Source organism: Armigeres subalbatus, chromosome 3 (genome assembly GCF_024139115.2).
Source record: "Armigeres subalbatus isolate Guangzhou_Male chromosome 3, GZ_Asu_2, whole genome shotgun sequence".
Taxonomy (NCBI): Eukaryota; Metazoa; Arthropoda; class Insecta; order Diptera; family Culicidae; genus Armigeres; species Armigeres subalbatus.
The window spans coordinates 186,986,273-187,005,083 of record NC_085141.1 but is presented as its reverse complement, the minus strand read 5'-3'; the positions used below and the strand labels follow the sequence as shown (position 1 = coordinate 187,005,083).

The 18,811-nt window shown below is 35.9% G+C and overlaps 1 protein-coding gene across 1 annotated transcript; it reads right to left on the bottom strand.

Annotated features, from left to right (window-relative positions):
* Positions 1–614: 614 nt before the first annotated feature.
* Positions 615–18,144, bottom strand: LOC134221256 (solute carrier family 35 member F6). The gene is made up of 5 exons (XM_062700449.1): positions 17,766–18,144; positions 17,537–17,684; positions 11,157–11,310; positions 1,334–1,621; positions 615–1,276 (listed from the first exon to the last, which is right to left on the bottom strand). The coding sequence occupies exons 1-5, from the start codon at positions 17,840–17,842 to the stop codon at positions 801–803; spliced, it is 1,143 nt and encodes a 380-aa protein (XP_062556433.1). The 5' UTR covers positions 17,843–18,144; the 3' UTR covers positions 615–800.
* Between the last annotated feature and the right edge of the window lie 667 nt (positions 18,145–18,811).

Genomic DNA, 18,811 nt, shown 5'->3' with positions numbered 1-18,811 from the left:
TACTGATAAGTCCAGTAAAACAGAGGAATTTTGCGATTGGAAGACAGATGTCGAACTTACCCCAATTGGTAACATAAAACGACCTATCATGGAGGAGTACCGCGTCAAAACAAAATTGATTTCAAAAATTCTTTAAAAATTACCTGTTGGTCGTTTTCTACATTACAGTAGTCAAACAGGATGCTCGTTAACTATATAGTTTCGTAAATATTACGTCAATTGTGCTGAACTTATGTCGATTGGTTTTATCACAATAAAAACAAAGTGCCGCAATAATAGAATGGTAGAATGCAGTTGCCTATCGTTGCGATATTTTTTGAAGGTCAGTCCTATTGTTGCGGTATTGTATATATTTCTTATGGAGATCGATACTACACTACCGCAATAATATGTTCAAAGGATTCAAATTTTTAATGAAAAATGTTGTTTTTTCATCATTTGGAACGGAATTTTGACAAACAAAAGCTATTCTAGTCGTTAATTCGAAGAGTTTTTACCGTATCCACAATTGTGTTTAATGCTATTATATCCTAAATGGACTATTTTATCACTACCGCAACATTAGGACATACCACAACGATAGACGTTATGGTCGAAAATAACAGAATAGAATATTAGTTTTACTTTTTTATTATTCCAAATATTTGAGAACATAAATCAAAAATAAGTTGACATTTGAACATTTTGGGACAAACATAATATATTCTAGATTCAAAATTACACTAATTTCTCCCAAATATACTTTACTTACATGCTAAAATATGAATAAGTTATCACTTTAGAAGCATTTAACATTCAGTCTAACAATCCGGCTCATCTGCACGTCTGTTAACAATGGGGTCAGCTTGTCCATCATTTTCACGTCTTCGGGCGAGTAAATTATACAGTCGGTCGTATGTTTGCAGAATGAGGATATTGTTATACAAACACATACCGAACAAGAGTGCACCAAAGCCAAAAATTTGCAAATAATGAAACTGTTGCCATTGTAGCTTCAAAGAAACAATCCAGATGACCAAGGTTCGTACAGAGTCAAGTACCATTCGAGTGGTAGCAGATATTTCCTTGGTGACGCTAATGCCAGCAAAATTGAAAAACGCTATCGAAACAATGGTTCCGATAATAGCCATGATGAGGTGATAATTGTTTTTCATTTGCACAAGGGCATCCAATACATCTTCCAATACTCCGCGCGGGTTGTCGTTGAAGGGAGGCCCAACGGTAATAAAGTACATAGGGATCAACAGCGTTCCAAGAACACTAAAACCGAAGAATCCTAAAAAAGATATATCAGTAAAAAAAATCGTTACATCATAACATAAGTGGTATTTACCTTCCCATCCAACAGCCTGCAGAGCAGGGATATCCAGTCCAGCCACGTAACGTTCTTCGTATACCATCTGTACGGCGGTAATAATTTGGGCCAGGATAATTAGCAAATCACCGGTGATGACATTGTTCTTGCTGTATGATGAATCATTACCGTCATCGGACATGAAGTCAGAGAGACCTACTACAGCTAATCCCATTATGATAAACAATATTCCAATCCATTCTCGGCTCACTAAATTTCTATTCAAAAAAGCTACGCTTAAAACGCCTACGAATATGATGACCGAACCTACAAAAGAAAATGTGTGAATAAAATATAATATTTGAGTACGTTATATACATTTGTAAAGAAACCTTTAGCTACATCGAACCTGTGTAATATACTAATCTACTCAGCTCGAGGACGGAAAAACATAGAGATTCGACGAACGTGGTCCCGTTGTTTCCTATCGAAAATAGACCAAGTTCGCAAATTCGGTCATTTTAAAGTTACGGTTAACTACGCTGTTTTCACGAAACTCTTCTCTTGGTAAGCACTTGCGGGTTGAGCAACGCTTATGCAAAAGCCAACCGATATTATACACACCCAAAGACAACAACCTAATGAGTATCACTATTGTCCAATCTACGGAACACACCGTACCAATACTAATGCTAAGAAAAAAGAATTGTTGGCTCAAAAATAAAGCTAATAATTCCTATTCCGATCTCAAGTTTTTAGGAGAAACGCATCTCGGTGGCAGCCATCGCATCACCGCGATCAACGAGGTTTCCTCGAGCCAGCAGCTGTAGATTTGTCGAAGTTCATCGGCCTCCCTCGTTCATCGAAATACCTGCAAAATACCAGGTACGTCTATAGAGCTAAGTTACATGGCCATGTTTGCTCATGTGTTTACATTCCCGTAAAAAAGGGTCCAGCACAAATAAACTATTCTATAAATGAGAGTGATAGTGGATAGTTTAATTAGCAATACCAGTAGTGAAGAGGTATTCTTCTGAGAGGAAGTAAAACACCGAAATTGTAAGATATTTTTATTAAATGTGAACTGTTTATTCTAATTAATATATGTAGCTTTTTAGCTAATGATAGACGAGAAACGTGTCTTTTGTCTGCTGTAAGCATCGGTTAAAATGCCTCCCGCAACAGGTGGGAGTGTTGGGAATATTTGATAAGTTTTGTAAAACTGGCAACACTGATAATAGGGTACCAAATTGAAGAATCGATTTTCGATTTTATTCCAGGGAACGATGATGCTAATCATCCTGAACACCTAAGATTTTATTCCAACTCAGAAATTAAAAGAAACATTGTGTTATTTGAAATTTGAAATTTAGAAATTAATTTTCTGTACTATAAAATGATCCCACACGGGTTATTTTAATTTTGATTTCTAGATCATAGCGAAACGCGTTAATAATCATTATTGGAAATTAAATGCTAGCTTTGAAGCTGTATTACGATATATTCCTTTTTCTCATTTATATAACAGTTTATTCGTGCTGGACTGGTTTTACGGAAGTGATCATTACATGGTCATGTAACTTAGCTCTAGACGTACCTGCGCATGTTTTTTATGGTTGCTGGTTCAAGGAAACCTCGTTGATGGCGGTGATTCGATGGGTGCCACCGAGATGTCCACGCTGCGATTTGGCTCGCAACGAAAAAGATGGCCCGCGTGTGTGTTATGGCCGAACTAGAGATGGGAGTGGCGTTCCAGCAGCTTCCGTTTTATTCCGCGAAAACACTGGCGGCGTAAAAATGCCGTTTATGTCTCCGGGGCGATCCACCCTTACACACGTACCCAAAGCAACCCGGCTTCGCGTACCTTTTCGTTCCACCGAGCGGGGATCGGTCTATCTTTCGGTTTTGATCAGGTTCACTGCTCATTCACTAATGTTACCTTTAAATTTAACTTTACCAAACAAAATTAACTGCGCTTTTTTTAAATGTAGGGTAATGTGGAGCGAGATGGGTCAGGGACGTTTTTGAGCATCGTATACATTTTAATGTGGAGATTATGACTTTGTAGGAGGAATAATTTGGTTTTACTTTATTGTCACTCGATTTCATGATAAAATTTCATTTTGGTGGGATATGGCAAGGAAAAAATATTTTATGCGAAAAACACTTTCTAGGGGCAGTAGGGGCAATATGAACATACGGGGCAATATGAGCCACCCTCATTTTGAGCTTATTGACAAGTTTTATCATGTAAAAGTTATACGATCTTTAAGAGGATGCTCCTTATATGCATCAACGTGAAAACCGCATTAAAATTCAATTCAAACATGAAAATATACTTGAAAATGTAAATTTTCACTGCATAGGCAAAATTATTATAAGATTTCAAGTTTATAAATAAGGTTTTGACACAAAACTGATTGAAATACAAGTCAAAAATACACCACAATCAAAAGATATATTAAAATTGAATATTGTGCACACATGTTTATATTGATACAAATCTGAATTTATCATAAAACTTTTTTTTTCCCAAAACCAGTCTCTATGGGGCAATATGGGCATACCTGCATAGAACAAGATATCTGGCCTTAAAATGCGATTAAGTTCAAATTTCAGTATTCAAATACAAAAATATTATCATATATGTAAGATTCATTACGAAAAAATTTCAACAGCGGATTACTGCGATAGAAACAGAAAAAATGACCATTGACCAATTGAAATGTGGCTGTTCAAACGGTGAAGAGTGGCAAATCAGTTCAGTCTGTTGTTGTGCAATTTTTTCATTTTATTTGATATGGAATACTCACAACTGTTGTAGGAATATCATATTCTTCTATATTACGATACTTTTTTCGCCTAAATAAAGGTTTTGGAAGGGTGGCCCATACTTCCCCAAATGGTGGCTCATATTGCCCCGTATAGTCGGGAACACACATTGAAATCAATACATTTTCAAAAGTGCATTCCAACAATTTCCAAACGCATTTTTCGTCATTCATCGACGAAATATGAAAGGTAACATTCTCTAGTATAAGTCAACTACATTTGAACGATGCTTTTTTGAGCTTTTCAGCGCTTTTCGGAACGATTTCCTTAGGTGGCCCATATTGCCCCGATCACCCCTATAAGACTTTTAATCGCGTCGAGCAATGTGTAATTTAAACATTTGTTACATATTAACTTATTATATTTTATACAAACATAAAGATGCTCAAGCATCATGAAACAAATAACAAATTAAAATAATGCACGTTCTCTCGTGGTGCCCTGAGAGAGACGGCTAGGTGGTACCGCCTAGTGGTGGATTACAAATGATTATCGCGATAAATCAGATGAATCACACATTTAAACAATCAAATCGATACTTGTATCATTGAGGGATATTTAGCTGGGCGCCAGTGTAACATATTTTATTTTATACAAACATAAAGATGCTCAAACAACATGAAATAAATAACAAATGACGTGGTGCCCTGAGAGAGACGGCTAGGTGGTGCCCACTACGGGAAATGACGAGGTTTCATATGAGATTTTGGTCCATCAGCCAAATCCCGCATGTATATTTTCATTGCGTATTGCACATTTTGTCTACAGCAATTAGTTTGCTGTATTCATAGCAGAGGTTTTGTGTAGGATTCTTACCCTATATGGGCACCTCGAATCAATTAATGCCATTTGGCATCAACGATTCGATGCATCTGGGTCTGGAACAAACTTGGGACAAATCACAACTAAACATTTTATGCCTTCTTACAGGCTTTCCTCTTGAGTCCAGACACAGAATCAACTAATAAAACATACACAATATAGCACAAACGATACCGATTCGATCGAATATTTCCAACTATTCAAACAAAATAAAACTCACCGTAACACAACCAACAGCACAGAATTTTTCATGAATCAGAGAGCATAAGGACTGTATCGAAAATAAGTTATCCACTTTCAAAGTGTTACTACTCTAAAGAACATGAAGCGAAGGTATTGGTTTGTTTTACCCTGCAATCGATGTATTCATATGTTAAGGTTCAAATCAGAATTTGTTTGTTTGTTGATAATTTGTTGTTTCCGATGTATCGCAAATAAGAAGTGATATTGAAATTGGAGTTTTGGACACATGGCTCCGTAAGAAGGGCATCAAGAAGGATAATTTGACCAAGCGTTTAGCTATCCACCCCCAACGGTGATCATGAGTCATGATCAACAAGCTTGGGGAATACTACACGTTCGCTAACCTGTCGGAAAAGGTAGAAAATCAAAATCAAGTGACCAGAATTTGAACCAGAAAGTAATTATGTTATAAAACGAGGCAATTTTATGTCGATTTGTGACCAGGGAAAAAATGCTCGAATAAATATTGGAATAGTGCAATATTTATTCAGTATTATATTTTTTCATAAACCTTAACAAGCAGAATTAACATATAAATAAACATAAATTTTTAAAATCCATCCGATTTTATTCGAATAAAATGATGTGAATAGCTTTTTTTCGATATAGTTCTTAATGGTGTTGATCTTTTTATAAAAAATATATAATTTTTGTAATACCGAAATACCAGACGGCTTGTTTCCATAAGAAATTGCAGACATTTTAAAACCATTTTTTCATCCAAAGCTTGAACATATTTTTTAATTCAATAAAATTATTGGCATTAAACTTATCTATATGTGTGTAATTTGATTAGTAATGAACTTAAAAATCACTTTAATAAAGAAACAAAACAATGTGTAATTTAATATTGTGCCCTCCTTAGCCTAGCGATAAGACACACGGCTACAAAGCAAAACCTGGGTGGCTGGGTTCGATTTCCGGTGCCGGTCTAGGCAATTTTCGGATTGAAAATTGTCTCGATTTCCCTGAGCATAAAAGTATCATCGTGATCGTATTAGCCTCATGAGTCATGATATACGAATGCAAAAATGGTGCCTTGGCTTAGAAACCTCGCAGTTAATAACTGTGGAAGTGCTAAATGAACAAGCTGCGAGGCGGCAATGTCCCAATAGGGGGATGTAATGCCAATAAGAAGAAGAATAAAAACAATATTAATTGCAGAATTTAAAGGTGACCCATCTTGCCCCGCTGTTTGACCCATCTTACGCCGGCATTTTTTGATCGACAGAAAAATAGACATGAATCAAAATAAAATAAAAAGTGGAATTTTTGTTATTTACGTCTTCGGGCCCTGGCCTACAGATTATAAGCTATTTTTATAAATCCACGTTGAAAAGTTTAATTGTTTTTTTTTCTGTTTTTAGGCATTCAGGATTCGCCGTGCGACCCATCTTGGCCCATCCTACCCTAACTATTCTTTAGGGGAATATATTATTTGAAAGTCGCATCACGGCAACGAGAAGCATGGCAAAGCATGACGCCATGCTATAAAATTCGAGCTTCTATAACTTGCTCCATATACGTAGGGACGTTCCGATATTCCGATATATCGTAATATCGATATATTTGTTTCGATATCCGATATTTTTGTATCGATATTTTGCTTTCAATATATCGGTCATATCGATATTTTTGCTTTCAATATCAATATATCGAATAAAAAAAAGAACACAAGTACTGAGTAAAGACCTTATAAATTTTAAAATCTTCTTAAATTAAGAGATAACACAATATAACAATATTTTTTCTGTCTCCTCCCCCACCATTATTTTTGTGGTTAAGTCATATTTTAAGGGAAATTCATCTTTAAGAATGAAAAAAATAATAAAATATTGATTCTTCCCTCAAAATTCTTTAACCTTCCGGGACTCGTATGGTCCTGAATCACGCGTGCGTGACTACCGCTTTTGTGTACGGCAAGCGTGTTTTTTTTGTTAAGGAAGGAAGGTTAAGAAAACTGGTGAAATTTGCGTTTTAATCAATTTACTAATTTATTTTACATTTTCCACGATCACCTCCATTTGAAATCTCTCTTTTAAGTTTAATTTGGTTTTGCTTATTGGACAAAAGCCTTAATAGAATTAATAAAAATTTAGTATGAAATAGTTCCTGTGGAAATGAACAAGAATGTCCTATAGACATTTAGAAGAATTTTCGGCCGAAATTTGGTTCGGAAATTCAGAAGAAAGCCCCTTATAAACTTAAGAGAAGTTCCGTGGAAATTTTTGTGGAAACTTCGAAATACATCCATTGAAAAACAGTAAAAAAAAGATTTTTCTAAGAGTTTTTCGTGTAAAATAAAATGAATTAAGCTAGTTCCGAAAAAAAATCCATTGGACGATCGGAAAAGAATAAATAATTTCCCGTAAATGTAAAAAAAAACAGATTTTTCAGGAGAATGTTCTAAGGCAATTCGAAAAATTGTTAGAAAGTGCAGTAAATTTAAGTTGATATAATCAAAGAAATTCAGGCGGTCGGCAAAAGGGAAACGCTATGCTAAAACACCTTCACTATCAGTTGAAACTACGACAAACTTCGACATCGTTGATTGTTGAACCACCAATAGACGCAGGGTGGATACACTAATGTACAAAAGTCATTTGTTATTATCAAATCGGTACCAACATTTCAAAAGGGCGAAACTGCTTTTGTAAACAAGAGCTTCTCACGTCTCTGGTAGGCTTATTTGTGCTCACCCACGCAATCCAGCACCATTAAATGAAAGAAGAGGATTCGATGCTTCCATCAGTGGTGTTGGATTGCGTGGTGGTTCAAATTAACCCACCAGCGACGTGAGAAGCTCTTGTTTACAAAAGCAGTTACGCCCTTTTGAAATGTTGGTGCCGAAATATTCGCATGTCTAAAATATCATACACTCTGAAAAATCTTCACGTCATATTTACCTGAAAACAAATGTGGTTCTCATCCACCCTACTTTTCACGTAAGAGTGACCTGAATGACAAGTAACCTGAACAAAATTTAGTTTCCTTCAGTTACGTGATTTATCCGGTGACTCTGACTGGATCTTCCAGTACTTATGACGTGAAGCATGAAAAGTAGTTACGTGTTTTATCAGGTGAACCTGACGTGATTTGTACGTACTGGTTACGTGAAATTTTAGTGAAATCTACAAGACAGCAGGTAACCACTACATGTTTTAAAATGTATTGCAATATAGTGATTTTGGAATGAATGCAAAAATGAACTGAACAGGGACTGCCCATAAAAGGGAAGCTTTTTCGCGTTATTGACAGGGAATGCCGTCATTTTGTCATTGCGCTTTGGAGTTATCACAGAAATACTGTTGAAGAAAAACAATGTAATCGGCGGATGTTGAATTAAATTTATCAGATTTGTTGAGAAATTATGTCAATGAGAATCGCTGAAAATTTGAAACTAGTTACTTGCTCGAAAATTGCTAATATTGCCGCTTTTAATTAACCAAAAAGTAGTGGAACCTAGGCTATAAACTTTAGATTTACGCGACCGGAAAACTGTAGCTCTAGACTTCCATGCAGCTTCCTTTTCTTTTTCACATAATTTTTCAACGAATCTAATAAATTTTATCCAACCTCCGTTGCTTTTTGTTCAAAGAGGAGAAATGCAGGCACGGAAAATATCCGCCTAGATGCACCTGAAATATCACTTACCTCCGCCCGCGAAGTATCATCATGTTTAGGTTATGTATTATTAATTCTTGTTTACAATGCAGGTCTTCCGCAAATGCCGAAGCTGCAATCACACTAACACAATCTCACTTGAATTGTTTACGTGGATATACAGTCATATTCACCAAGATTTTTAGTAAAAGTTACGTGAATTTCTGGTGAGCATTACTAACGTCACGTAACAATCGTCATTTGTTCAAGACAGATCAGTTACGTGATTTTTCACGTGAATATGACGTGATGGTTTTTTAGAGTGTATGATTATCCGATATATCGATATTTTCATTCCAATATATCGGTGATATCGATACTTTGATTCGATTATCATATCGAACCAAATATCGATATTTCGAAGTATCGGAACGTCCCTACACGGGAGTTGAGCACAGGGGTAACACGATTTGAACAACACAAGCTTTTCTAAGTTATGACTTTAATCTTATTATATTTTAGTTTGCGAATACTTAATTATCAACAAAAAACGTTAAACGTTATCTTCTTCTTCTATATACATAAAAATGAATTTCTGTCTTTCTGAACCTTATAGACTCCGAAACTACTGAGCCGATCGGCGTGAAAATTTGTATGCAGAGGTTTTTGGGGCCGAGGAAGGTTCTTAAGATGGTTGGAGACCCCTCCCTCCTTTGGAAAGGGGGGCTGCCATGCAAATGAAACAGATTTCTGCATTGAGAACTAAGCAGAGAATAAATGAATTTTAGGCGAAACGAAGTTCGTCGGGTCTGCTAGTAGCTTATACAAATTAATACAACAACAAAAAACGTAAAACGTTATAGCTTATAAAATTATTAAACGTTCTTTTTTATTGATTCATAAGCCTTTTACTCCATATTTTTTTTCCATTTCAAGAAGCTTTAAAAGGTGACCCGCAACCAAACCAAGATGGCCAAGGATCAACACGTCATATAAGTAGACACATTTTTTCTGTTTGTGTAAATCATTATAGTTACTTCGGAGAAAAGTTAGCTTAAGTCTGTATTGTTCCATTGGTGTTAGTTGTGATGCATAATGTTGACTAGAAAACGTTATGAGTGAAACGCGGAACTAGGCCCGCACAACCGGAGACACTTCCGTACTAAATGAAACGTTGGCAGATAGGGTAAATCACTACTTGGGCCTATGGACCCGGTGCCCGGCTCACTGCACAGAAAACTAATGATTTATACTGTTTGGAAGTCGTAGGTTTATGATTGATAATTTTTAAAAAGTCTCCCGTTTATTTTTCACAATACTCAATATTTTTCTATCACTTGATTTACTCCTAATTGATCCAATTGTAGAAAATAAAAATGTAGAATTCAAAATTTCACTCTCCGATGCCACACCACTTTACAAAACGGTATCCTCAAATAAACACCTACCTGAAAATCGTCACAGTACTCGATGCAACCATCGCTTGAAGTTGCTAATCACCACACCATAATTCTAAACATACGCGCTTCAATTCTTCCTAATTTTTCGTTTCACTAGAACTTATTTAAACATATTAGAATACATTTTAAAATGTATTCTCAAACCGAACAAAAATTCACCTCGGCCCAAGAACTTCTAGCCGCACCGTGCTGCCAAAAGGCCAGGATTATGAAAATGATCCTTCATCGTTAATAGGAAAATTGTCTAATACGTTGACGCTATCATGTTGTTTATAATTCTCTCCATTTTAAAAGGTGAAAAAAATATTGTTTTTATGTATTTGGAAGAAATTTGGATTAGTAAATATATCTTCTCAACCAAATAAAAATGATTATGAATAATACCATCTGGCATCTTGTTGTCGTGGAACGTGCATATTTTTGTTTACGTCGCATTTTCTACCGTCCTGAGAGAGAATGAGAGTAAAATGTTGAGAGATTGAGTGAAATTTTGCTTAGGCTGGGAACTGGTTTTTTGTATGCCGGAATGGGAATCGCTACGACTGAAATGAGTGCTGCACCTCGTTAATTTAAATCAAATAAAAGCTTTTTTGAGCGATATTTAACACGAAGAGCTATTTTTTAAGCAGAAGTGAGCCCCAATGCAGTATTATACAGCTTACAAAATTCAGGAAAAGTTGCTTCCTATCATAAATATCAATTCAATAATGTAGTCGTACGCAAGTTAGGCCGGGAATGGGGTGAGAAACCCTATTTACTTATTTTACCGAGCTGAGATGATTATGTTATGTAATGTATATTTTAAAGATAGTTTATTTTTTGGAGTTAAATTGTAGCTTGTCGGTTCAACTTTGTTGTGTACCTCAATATAATTGGAGAAACCCGTTATTAATCACACTTACCACGTAGCATTTGGAAACTGGAAGCATAGGTCAGATTTAATCCAACATACATGATTGAAGTGGCAATCATATCGCACATAGCCGGCACAAATAAAATAAACGGACTGAAGTTCCGATTGCCTTTTACGAGATCATGACGATCCTCCGTACCATCCTAAAAACGTGAGAAAAAATTATTAATTATTATCATCATCTTGTGAGCAATGTTTTTATCCAGATGGAGGTTAATTTGTCATGACTGGTATTCGAATACAAATTTTGTCTCTATTGGGATCAATACTTACAACTTGTTATTTTTATAATATAATTGTCTTTTAATAATTTGATTAACATTACTTCATCTTTTCCTTGCTCAAACAAAATCAATAAGTTTTTTTACTTCATATGAAAAAATGTGCAAAATAAGGAGAAAAGCAAATTTTGCATCACTTCCCAATTGTGTCATCAACATAATTCATAACGCAGTACCAAATTTAAAGTCGTTAATCTTGAAAACACTAAAAAGTCTTCTTGCGTCAAGTTTAAGGTCACTCCTGACGGAATCCAAGTTCCAAAGTGCTCGTATTTTCGGGGGCCCACCACCACTCGATACGGAAGCAACGCACAACTGTCATTTTTATTATTTCACGCATGCTGCGACACAGCAAAGCTAAGTCAACAAAAATGACAGTTGTGCGCCGCTTCCGTATCGAGTGGTGTGCCCCCGAAAACGCGAGCACTTTGAAACTTGGATTCCGTCAGGAGTGACCTTAATGTTTAAAACTGCACATGCAATAAAGATGGGTAAATTACAGGATAAATAATAAAGGTTTTGCTATCATGGTTTTCAACAAATAGTCGGTTCGAAAATCCATTGGAACAAAAAAAAACTGCTCGCGTTTCAAAGAAGGGTAACTTATAGGAAGTGAAAACAGGCAGGCTACTGCAGTGAAAGCAGGCTACTGACATCCTATTGTTGAGCCCATCGCCAGAGTGTAGCCAGAGGATGTCCTGGGCTATATTTTTTTTCATACTGCGTTTCAATGTTGACAGCGGGCTATGTCTATTGATGATAATGACACCGCGCTTGTCACCGGCTCGTGATAAAATGAATTGGGAAAAAGTACGTCTTCAGCAGGATATTGTCTATCCGGAACAAAGTTAGAACGCTTTTTATACCGTTGGATTTTTCTCCAGATACAGGCAAATTTCCTAACTTCGGAAGTAGTGCGCTGGATTCGCCTAAAGATGTGCTGAACAACGCATCAATTAGTTTGACAGATAAAACTTCGGAAGAAAATTCGGTTCGGAAGTCCCGACTTCCGAATTCTAAGTTGATGCTACGCCGACAATATATTCACTGTTTTGCGCTGTATACCTTTTTGCCAGGGATCTGCGAAGCGGCCATGTTTCTGATGCCAGCATCAAAATCATCGATTAATTTAATACGAAGGCGTAATCATAATCGTTGAAACCTGCCATTGAAAACATATTTTAAATAACATAATATTTTGGCAAAGTAGAGCGCTTGGTGTCGATTGAAATATGAAAATTGATTAAAGACATCAATATTCTTGTTGAAATACACCTCGCATTCATACTTTTGCACAAGCTCTTGAAAAATGATGAAAAATAATTACGTCTATGGAAAGATCCATAAAGTACGTCACGCAAAAATTAGCGATTTTCGACCCCCCCCCCCCTTTGTCACACTTTGTATATAAAACCTCTAAATTTTTTGTACGAGTCGTCACGCTGCTTGGAACCCCCCCCCCCCCCCCGGAGCGGGACGTACTTTGTGGATGGCCCCCATTTGGAAAAAAACACTTCGGAATAGTGGGTTGTTTTCAAAAAAAAAATGTCAGTGGGAAACCCAATTTCAACAGAACAATGGGAAACTCAAAGATGTTGGCTATTGTCAAACGTAGTGGGTAGGATTGGGGTTGCCAGATACCTGCTTTTTGCGGTGTACGCATTAGTCTGGTATAAGGCAAAATGTGTTATTTCGCTTTCTTTGACTGCTCGTATTTGCCGGTATAAGACTTATATTTACGTAGTCAAAACTAGGGATCCTACATTTAGAAGCAGACCCCACACGACGGAAAAAGTTTGTCAAACTCTCAGGCCTGGTAGCGAGTCACTTTTCAGTGACTTGGTCACTATTTTGAGTCTAGTAACTAAAAAGTCACTATTTGCATCCAAAAGTCACTAAAGTCACTATTTTTCGGAAAATGGTCACTAAAGTCACTTTTTTAGCATTGCCTATTGTAAAAAATCTCAAAATAAAAATCATTTATACCTAGAGGGAATGACGGCTTTGGCAGGTTTTGTTCTATTATTGTCAGGGGGGTTTTTGACGACCAAATTTTATGAAATTTAGCCACAATATTCATTGATATGCAAAGAATGTTTAGGCCAAATTTTACAATAATCAGTCATTGGGGCTCAGCAGGGGATGTAGACTGTATCTCAGCCCTTCCACTGAAGATCCTTCTAATCCGTGCGATAGCGTTTGATGGAGAACATCATTTTTAACTCTTAGAGCCTTGAAAAAGACTGTTTGCTTCGGCTAAGTGCAAAAGTAAGAAAAGCATTTTGAGCATTTGAGCATTTGAGCATTTGGTCAATGTGGTATATATAAGAAGGCTTGAATTCACTGAATCAGCACATTCTTATATGCGACATTGGTCAAAATGCTCGGAGCTGTGGGTGCAGTTGACCTCCAGACACGTCAAATCAGAGACCGCTCGCAGAAAATTGGATAAGCTTTGTGAGTGAACCGTTTGATTGAGAAACTGCATATGTAACATTTTTTGCCAAAATGAGATTTTTATCCAAAAAAATAGGTATTCCGGCAAAAAAAAATAAAAATTATGTTCGGTAATGTAGGAAAAAATCGTTTTTTATTTAGAAACTACAAATGTGCACGCACTTTGAAGAGCAATTATGGAGTACTGCTTACAGTTTTTGCACTGGAAGTGCCCCAGGGAGTTGAGTTTTGCCTAAAGCTATTGATCTATATCAAAGAAGTTGAAAGATTCGGTGCCAATTTGTTCAAGAATAGTTTTTTGTTGTGTTCTCAAAATTGTGCAAAATGGATAGATGCAGTTTCTCAAACAAATCATTCAAATAGTTCACCGACTAGGAATCAATTAAATTATTTTATATTATTCTTTGGCTATTACACTGGATTCTGTTTTTACACGATTTACATTTTCTCAATTTTCCACTCATCCTAAATGTTTAACGCATATTAATTATCATGTGATTTTTCTTTGATTTATTTTGGATTTTTTGAAACATGTTGCGAAGATTTTGGTGGTAAATTGAAGTCACACGATCAAAAACACGAGCGAAAAAAAATCGTGTAAAAACAAAATCCTGTGTATACAGAAAACTTAGCTCATATTAAACATCAAATGGTCGTGATTCAGCCAAACCGCACCAAGCGGCTTTTTGACTGATTTATAATATTCTCTTCGTACAAACAAAATGGGAATAATTTCATATCTATTCAAACGTTTAATTATTGTAGGATATTCTCAGTTATACGCTTGAGGGATATCAGAAACGATTTGCGGTCAAATAAATCCACTAAACGAAAGCTTGGGAAGAAAAATGGAAAAAGTTTGGTTGGCGCATCGTGCGATTTGGCAGAACCTCTACCAAATGTTGTTGTAATTATCAACATAATTCTGTGGCACAACTTGTAACTCACTCCCGTTTACGTACAGGCGAGTAGATATCTTCTCGTGGTGTGTTACTTAATATGAGGAACCATAGTCACTAAGGTGGCTCAAAAAACACTTTTTCAAATTTTTTGATGGGCCGCCCTCTTATTCGGTTCCATTTAATGCCCTGATGCTATGGACACAATTTCAGCCAAATCGGTCAACGTTTGGGCGGTGCTAAACTCGTTGGAAGTTTATATGGAAAAATATGTGCAGAAACATCCAAAAACAGTGATTTGCAGTTGGACGACGCAATTCACGATCAAGAACCATGATACTCATTCAGTTCTTGTAGAATTAAATACAGAATGTTATGCAGAAAACCGCGAGTAGATTGGAGTTTATTACGCAAGGATATTAGCATTTTACTGGAGTGTTGTAGGGGTGAATTTATTTCTTTTCAAAGGTAAAAGAAACGAAATTTGCTCAAACCCCACTTCAAAGAAATGCTAATAACTTAGCCGGGCAAACTCTAATCTTCTCGCGGTTTTCTGCATAACAATTTGAATTAAATTCTTCAAGATCTGAATGAGTATCATCATTTTCTATTATGTTGAGTTAGTTATATAAATATTATTCCAACGATATTTTACCCTTTTAAAATATGACGGACAAACCACAATGTTTGAAAAATACTATTTTCAAAAGATTTGTAGATTTTTCTAATATAATCGAAACAATTTTTGTTCATGTGTTAAAATATATATCAATCACCGAATTCAATTTTATTTTCGAATTCTGTTCAATTTCAAAATTACAAAAACATTACGATAACGTCTAAGCGCTAGCTTGGGTATTAGAAGGTAAAAGTTGAATACATTCAATCATCGCCTTTTTCCCGATGACTTCAATTTTTCGTCCTTTTCCCGCTTTTCCCGTTTTTCCCGGTTCGGTGGTGGCCACCCCAGGATGTAAAATAAATGACCAGAAATTGTTTTTTATGAATCGAAAGCAATGCCAGAAATTAAAATCATCTAAACCAAATTCGCCAGAATTTTTAGGGTATAGTATAGGGCACTGCACGGCAGGATGCATTTATTGGGGGTGTTCTGACTATAGACACTATAGTGTCTATAGTTCTGACTCGTCAATATCCCCAACTTAACCATCTTGGATTTTTTGTATGGAATTTATGCTCGTTTGTTTACGTTTTGCACTGAAAATTAATGTCCAGCCGAGCTGTGTATTCCCATCTAATGACAAAGTCGAATAACCTGTACAATGTATACCTATATAGAATAGACTGGCCCAGCTTAGTATGGGGAGAAAAAAATGTTGTCGAATTCCACGGAGCACCCCCCAGGATTGTGTCTTTGGGTGATAAAATGAATCTCTGAAAATTTCAGCTCAATCGCTTGTTGCATAAGCTGGCGCATTTGATTTGAAGTTTGTATGGGGATTTCAGCCAAAATGTGTAGGAAAATACACCTCCGTCACTCATTCGATCTGGGAATTGGTTCTGAATGCTCGATTGACCTCAGAATTGCAAAAACGGCAGTTGATATGCTACAGAACAATTTCACAGAACATTGTATGATAATCAAATGAACTTTTATATAGTTTTCGGCTGGTTTATTAGGAGCTGAATTGTGTATTTTTGGATTTATTGTTCAAATCGCATCAGCCGAAACCTATATAAAAGTTCATTTAATCATCATACAATGTTCTGTAAAATTGTTCTGTAGCATACCAACTGCCGTTTTTGCAATTCTGAGGTCAATCGAGCAATCAGAACCAATTTCCAGATCGAATGAGTGACGGAGATGTATTTTCCTATACATTTTGGCTGAAATCCCCATACAAATTTCAAATCAAATGCGCCAGCTTATGCAACAAGCGATTGAGCTGAAATTTTCAGAGATTGATTTTCTCACCCAAAGACACAATCCTGGGGGGTGCCCCGTGGAATTAGACAACTTTTTGTTTCCTGGGCCAGTCTACTATAGAAAAATCGTTATTTTGCTGTGGGCGTTATTTTCTGATACAATATTATTACCAATTATTATTGCATCGTACTAACCGTGTTGTATTGAATGATGATATTATTACAATTAAATTAAAAATTGGACACATTTTTCACGGCACGGAATACGTGGTACACGACGATAATAGTCATAAATTCATTCAAATCGCTTAACAATTACTGCATCATAGAAAATTAGTCCTGAAATAATGTTTCTGTTTCCTAATTTTGAATTGTCAGTGGGCCCCACCGCGCGCTCCCCATCAGAGAGATGTTAGCCACCAGTTTTTCTTTTCAGTCTGTACCTACATGATCATGTAAAACTGAATGATTAAAATTACAAATTACAAAATACACCTATACGATTCAATGAATAAATTGAAAAGTATCATTTCATAACGGAATGTTATATTGTGGTTTACCTATAGCTGGAGCCAACACTGAGCAGCACTTTTTCTGTTTTCATTATTAAAAATATTTAGGAAATTAAAAAATATGAGCTTTTTAAAGAAGTTGTTGACTTTAAATAAGCTAAATAATCGTTTAAGACAAAAAAGAGTTATTTCTATACACGAAAAATAATTTATTAAACATTTTTTGGCCCATCCTGTTTGCCTGCATTTGTATTTTGCCCAACACTATACCTAATGCAGATCAAGGAAAATAAAAACAAAAAAATGTTCGCAGTTACTATTCTATATACTTACATTTTTTCTGCGAAAGTGATAATAAAGAGCCTTGAATGTCACCAGACAAAGGAACTCGCCCATGAACATGGCACAAGCTTGAACAAATGGATGCTCAAATGGCCGAATTTGGCCATCGGAGCTTTCCGACTTGATGTAGTCCGCCCATCTGACAGGAGGAAAAGTGTGAAATTATTTCAAAGTTAATCAAATACATTACAATGGCCCACATTTCTACATTTATACTTACTTGGTGCTGAGGGTGTTGATTGATCCAGTTATCACGAGGGTAAACGCCAGTATAATTTGATATTTCGTCCAGGCCATTTTCTTTTACTCTGCGTTCTAATGCCCTTTGTTCACTTTGAGCTTACTATTTGCCTTTGAAACTAAGTGATTCATAGGCAGCTGAACTATTCCTATTATTTATTTTTTCTTCCACAGTAATTATGATTTTTTCGACAATTCACATATGTAATGAATAACAAAGATAGTGATATACAATTCAATATCACAAGCTATTATTTACAACACTCTTATGTATTTCGGATTTCAGTATAAATATTAAATATATCCTTGTAATGCGACAGATACAACAGTACTGTGAGTGAAATGTTTTCGTCGCCGGTACTCTGCACGGACAGATAAATCAACCCAAACTTTGAGTTCAATATACGCACTTATGAAAATATAGCAGACAAAATTTACCCAAATTTGGGTAATTTTCCCTTTCTTTCCCATGATTGCCAATGAAAATAGATACCGTGACCTGCCCTAATTCCGCGCATTGCCTAATACCGTGGATTTTATCCAAATTGATAAATATAGAGGTACTGTCTCTCATACACATCACATTATTTGGTGAAATACACAAATATATATTAGAAAATGTTAGCAAATTATTATTGTGGGTATTTGTGACGTAAATTAGGCGCTAAAAAATAAATGTGAAAATGTATGGCTCGACCAGCCAAAATTTGCATCTGCTTAGCAAAACGCTTAAAATTATGATTAAATTTCTAAGTCTTGTAACTTGATTTTTAAATGATATTTACTTCAATATATCATTGAGCCCAGTTTTACAGCTATAAAAAATGAGCTGGATACTGAAATGGTATTTAAATTTCTTGTTTTGCATTTTATTGATCAAAACAATTATCGCGGCATTAGGCCATCTTCTTCGCCAGTAGTGCCTAATACCGTGACTAGGCTATACCGTGAAGTTGATACTCAGAAAAATAAAACGTAACCATCACATTGAATACATAGACCACTAGACAATATAGTATAGGTATT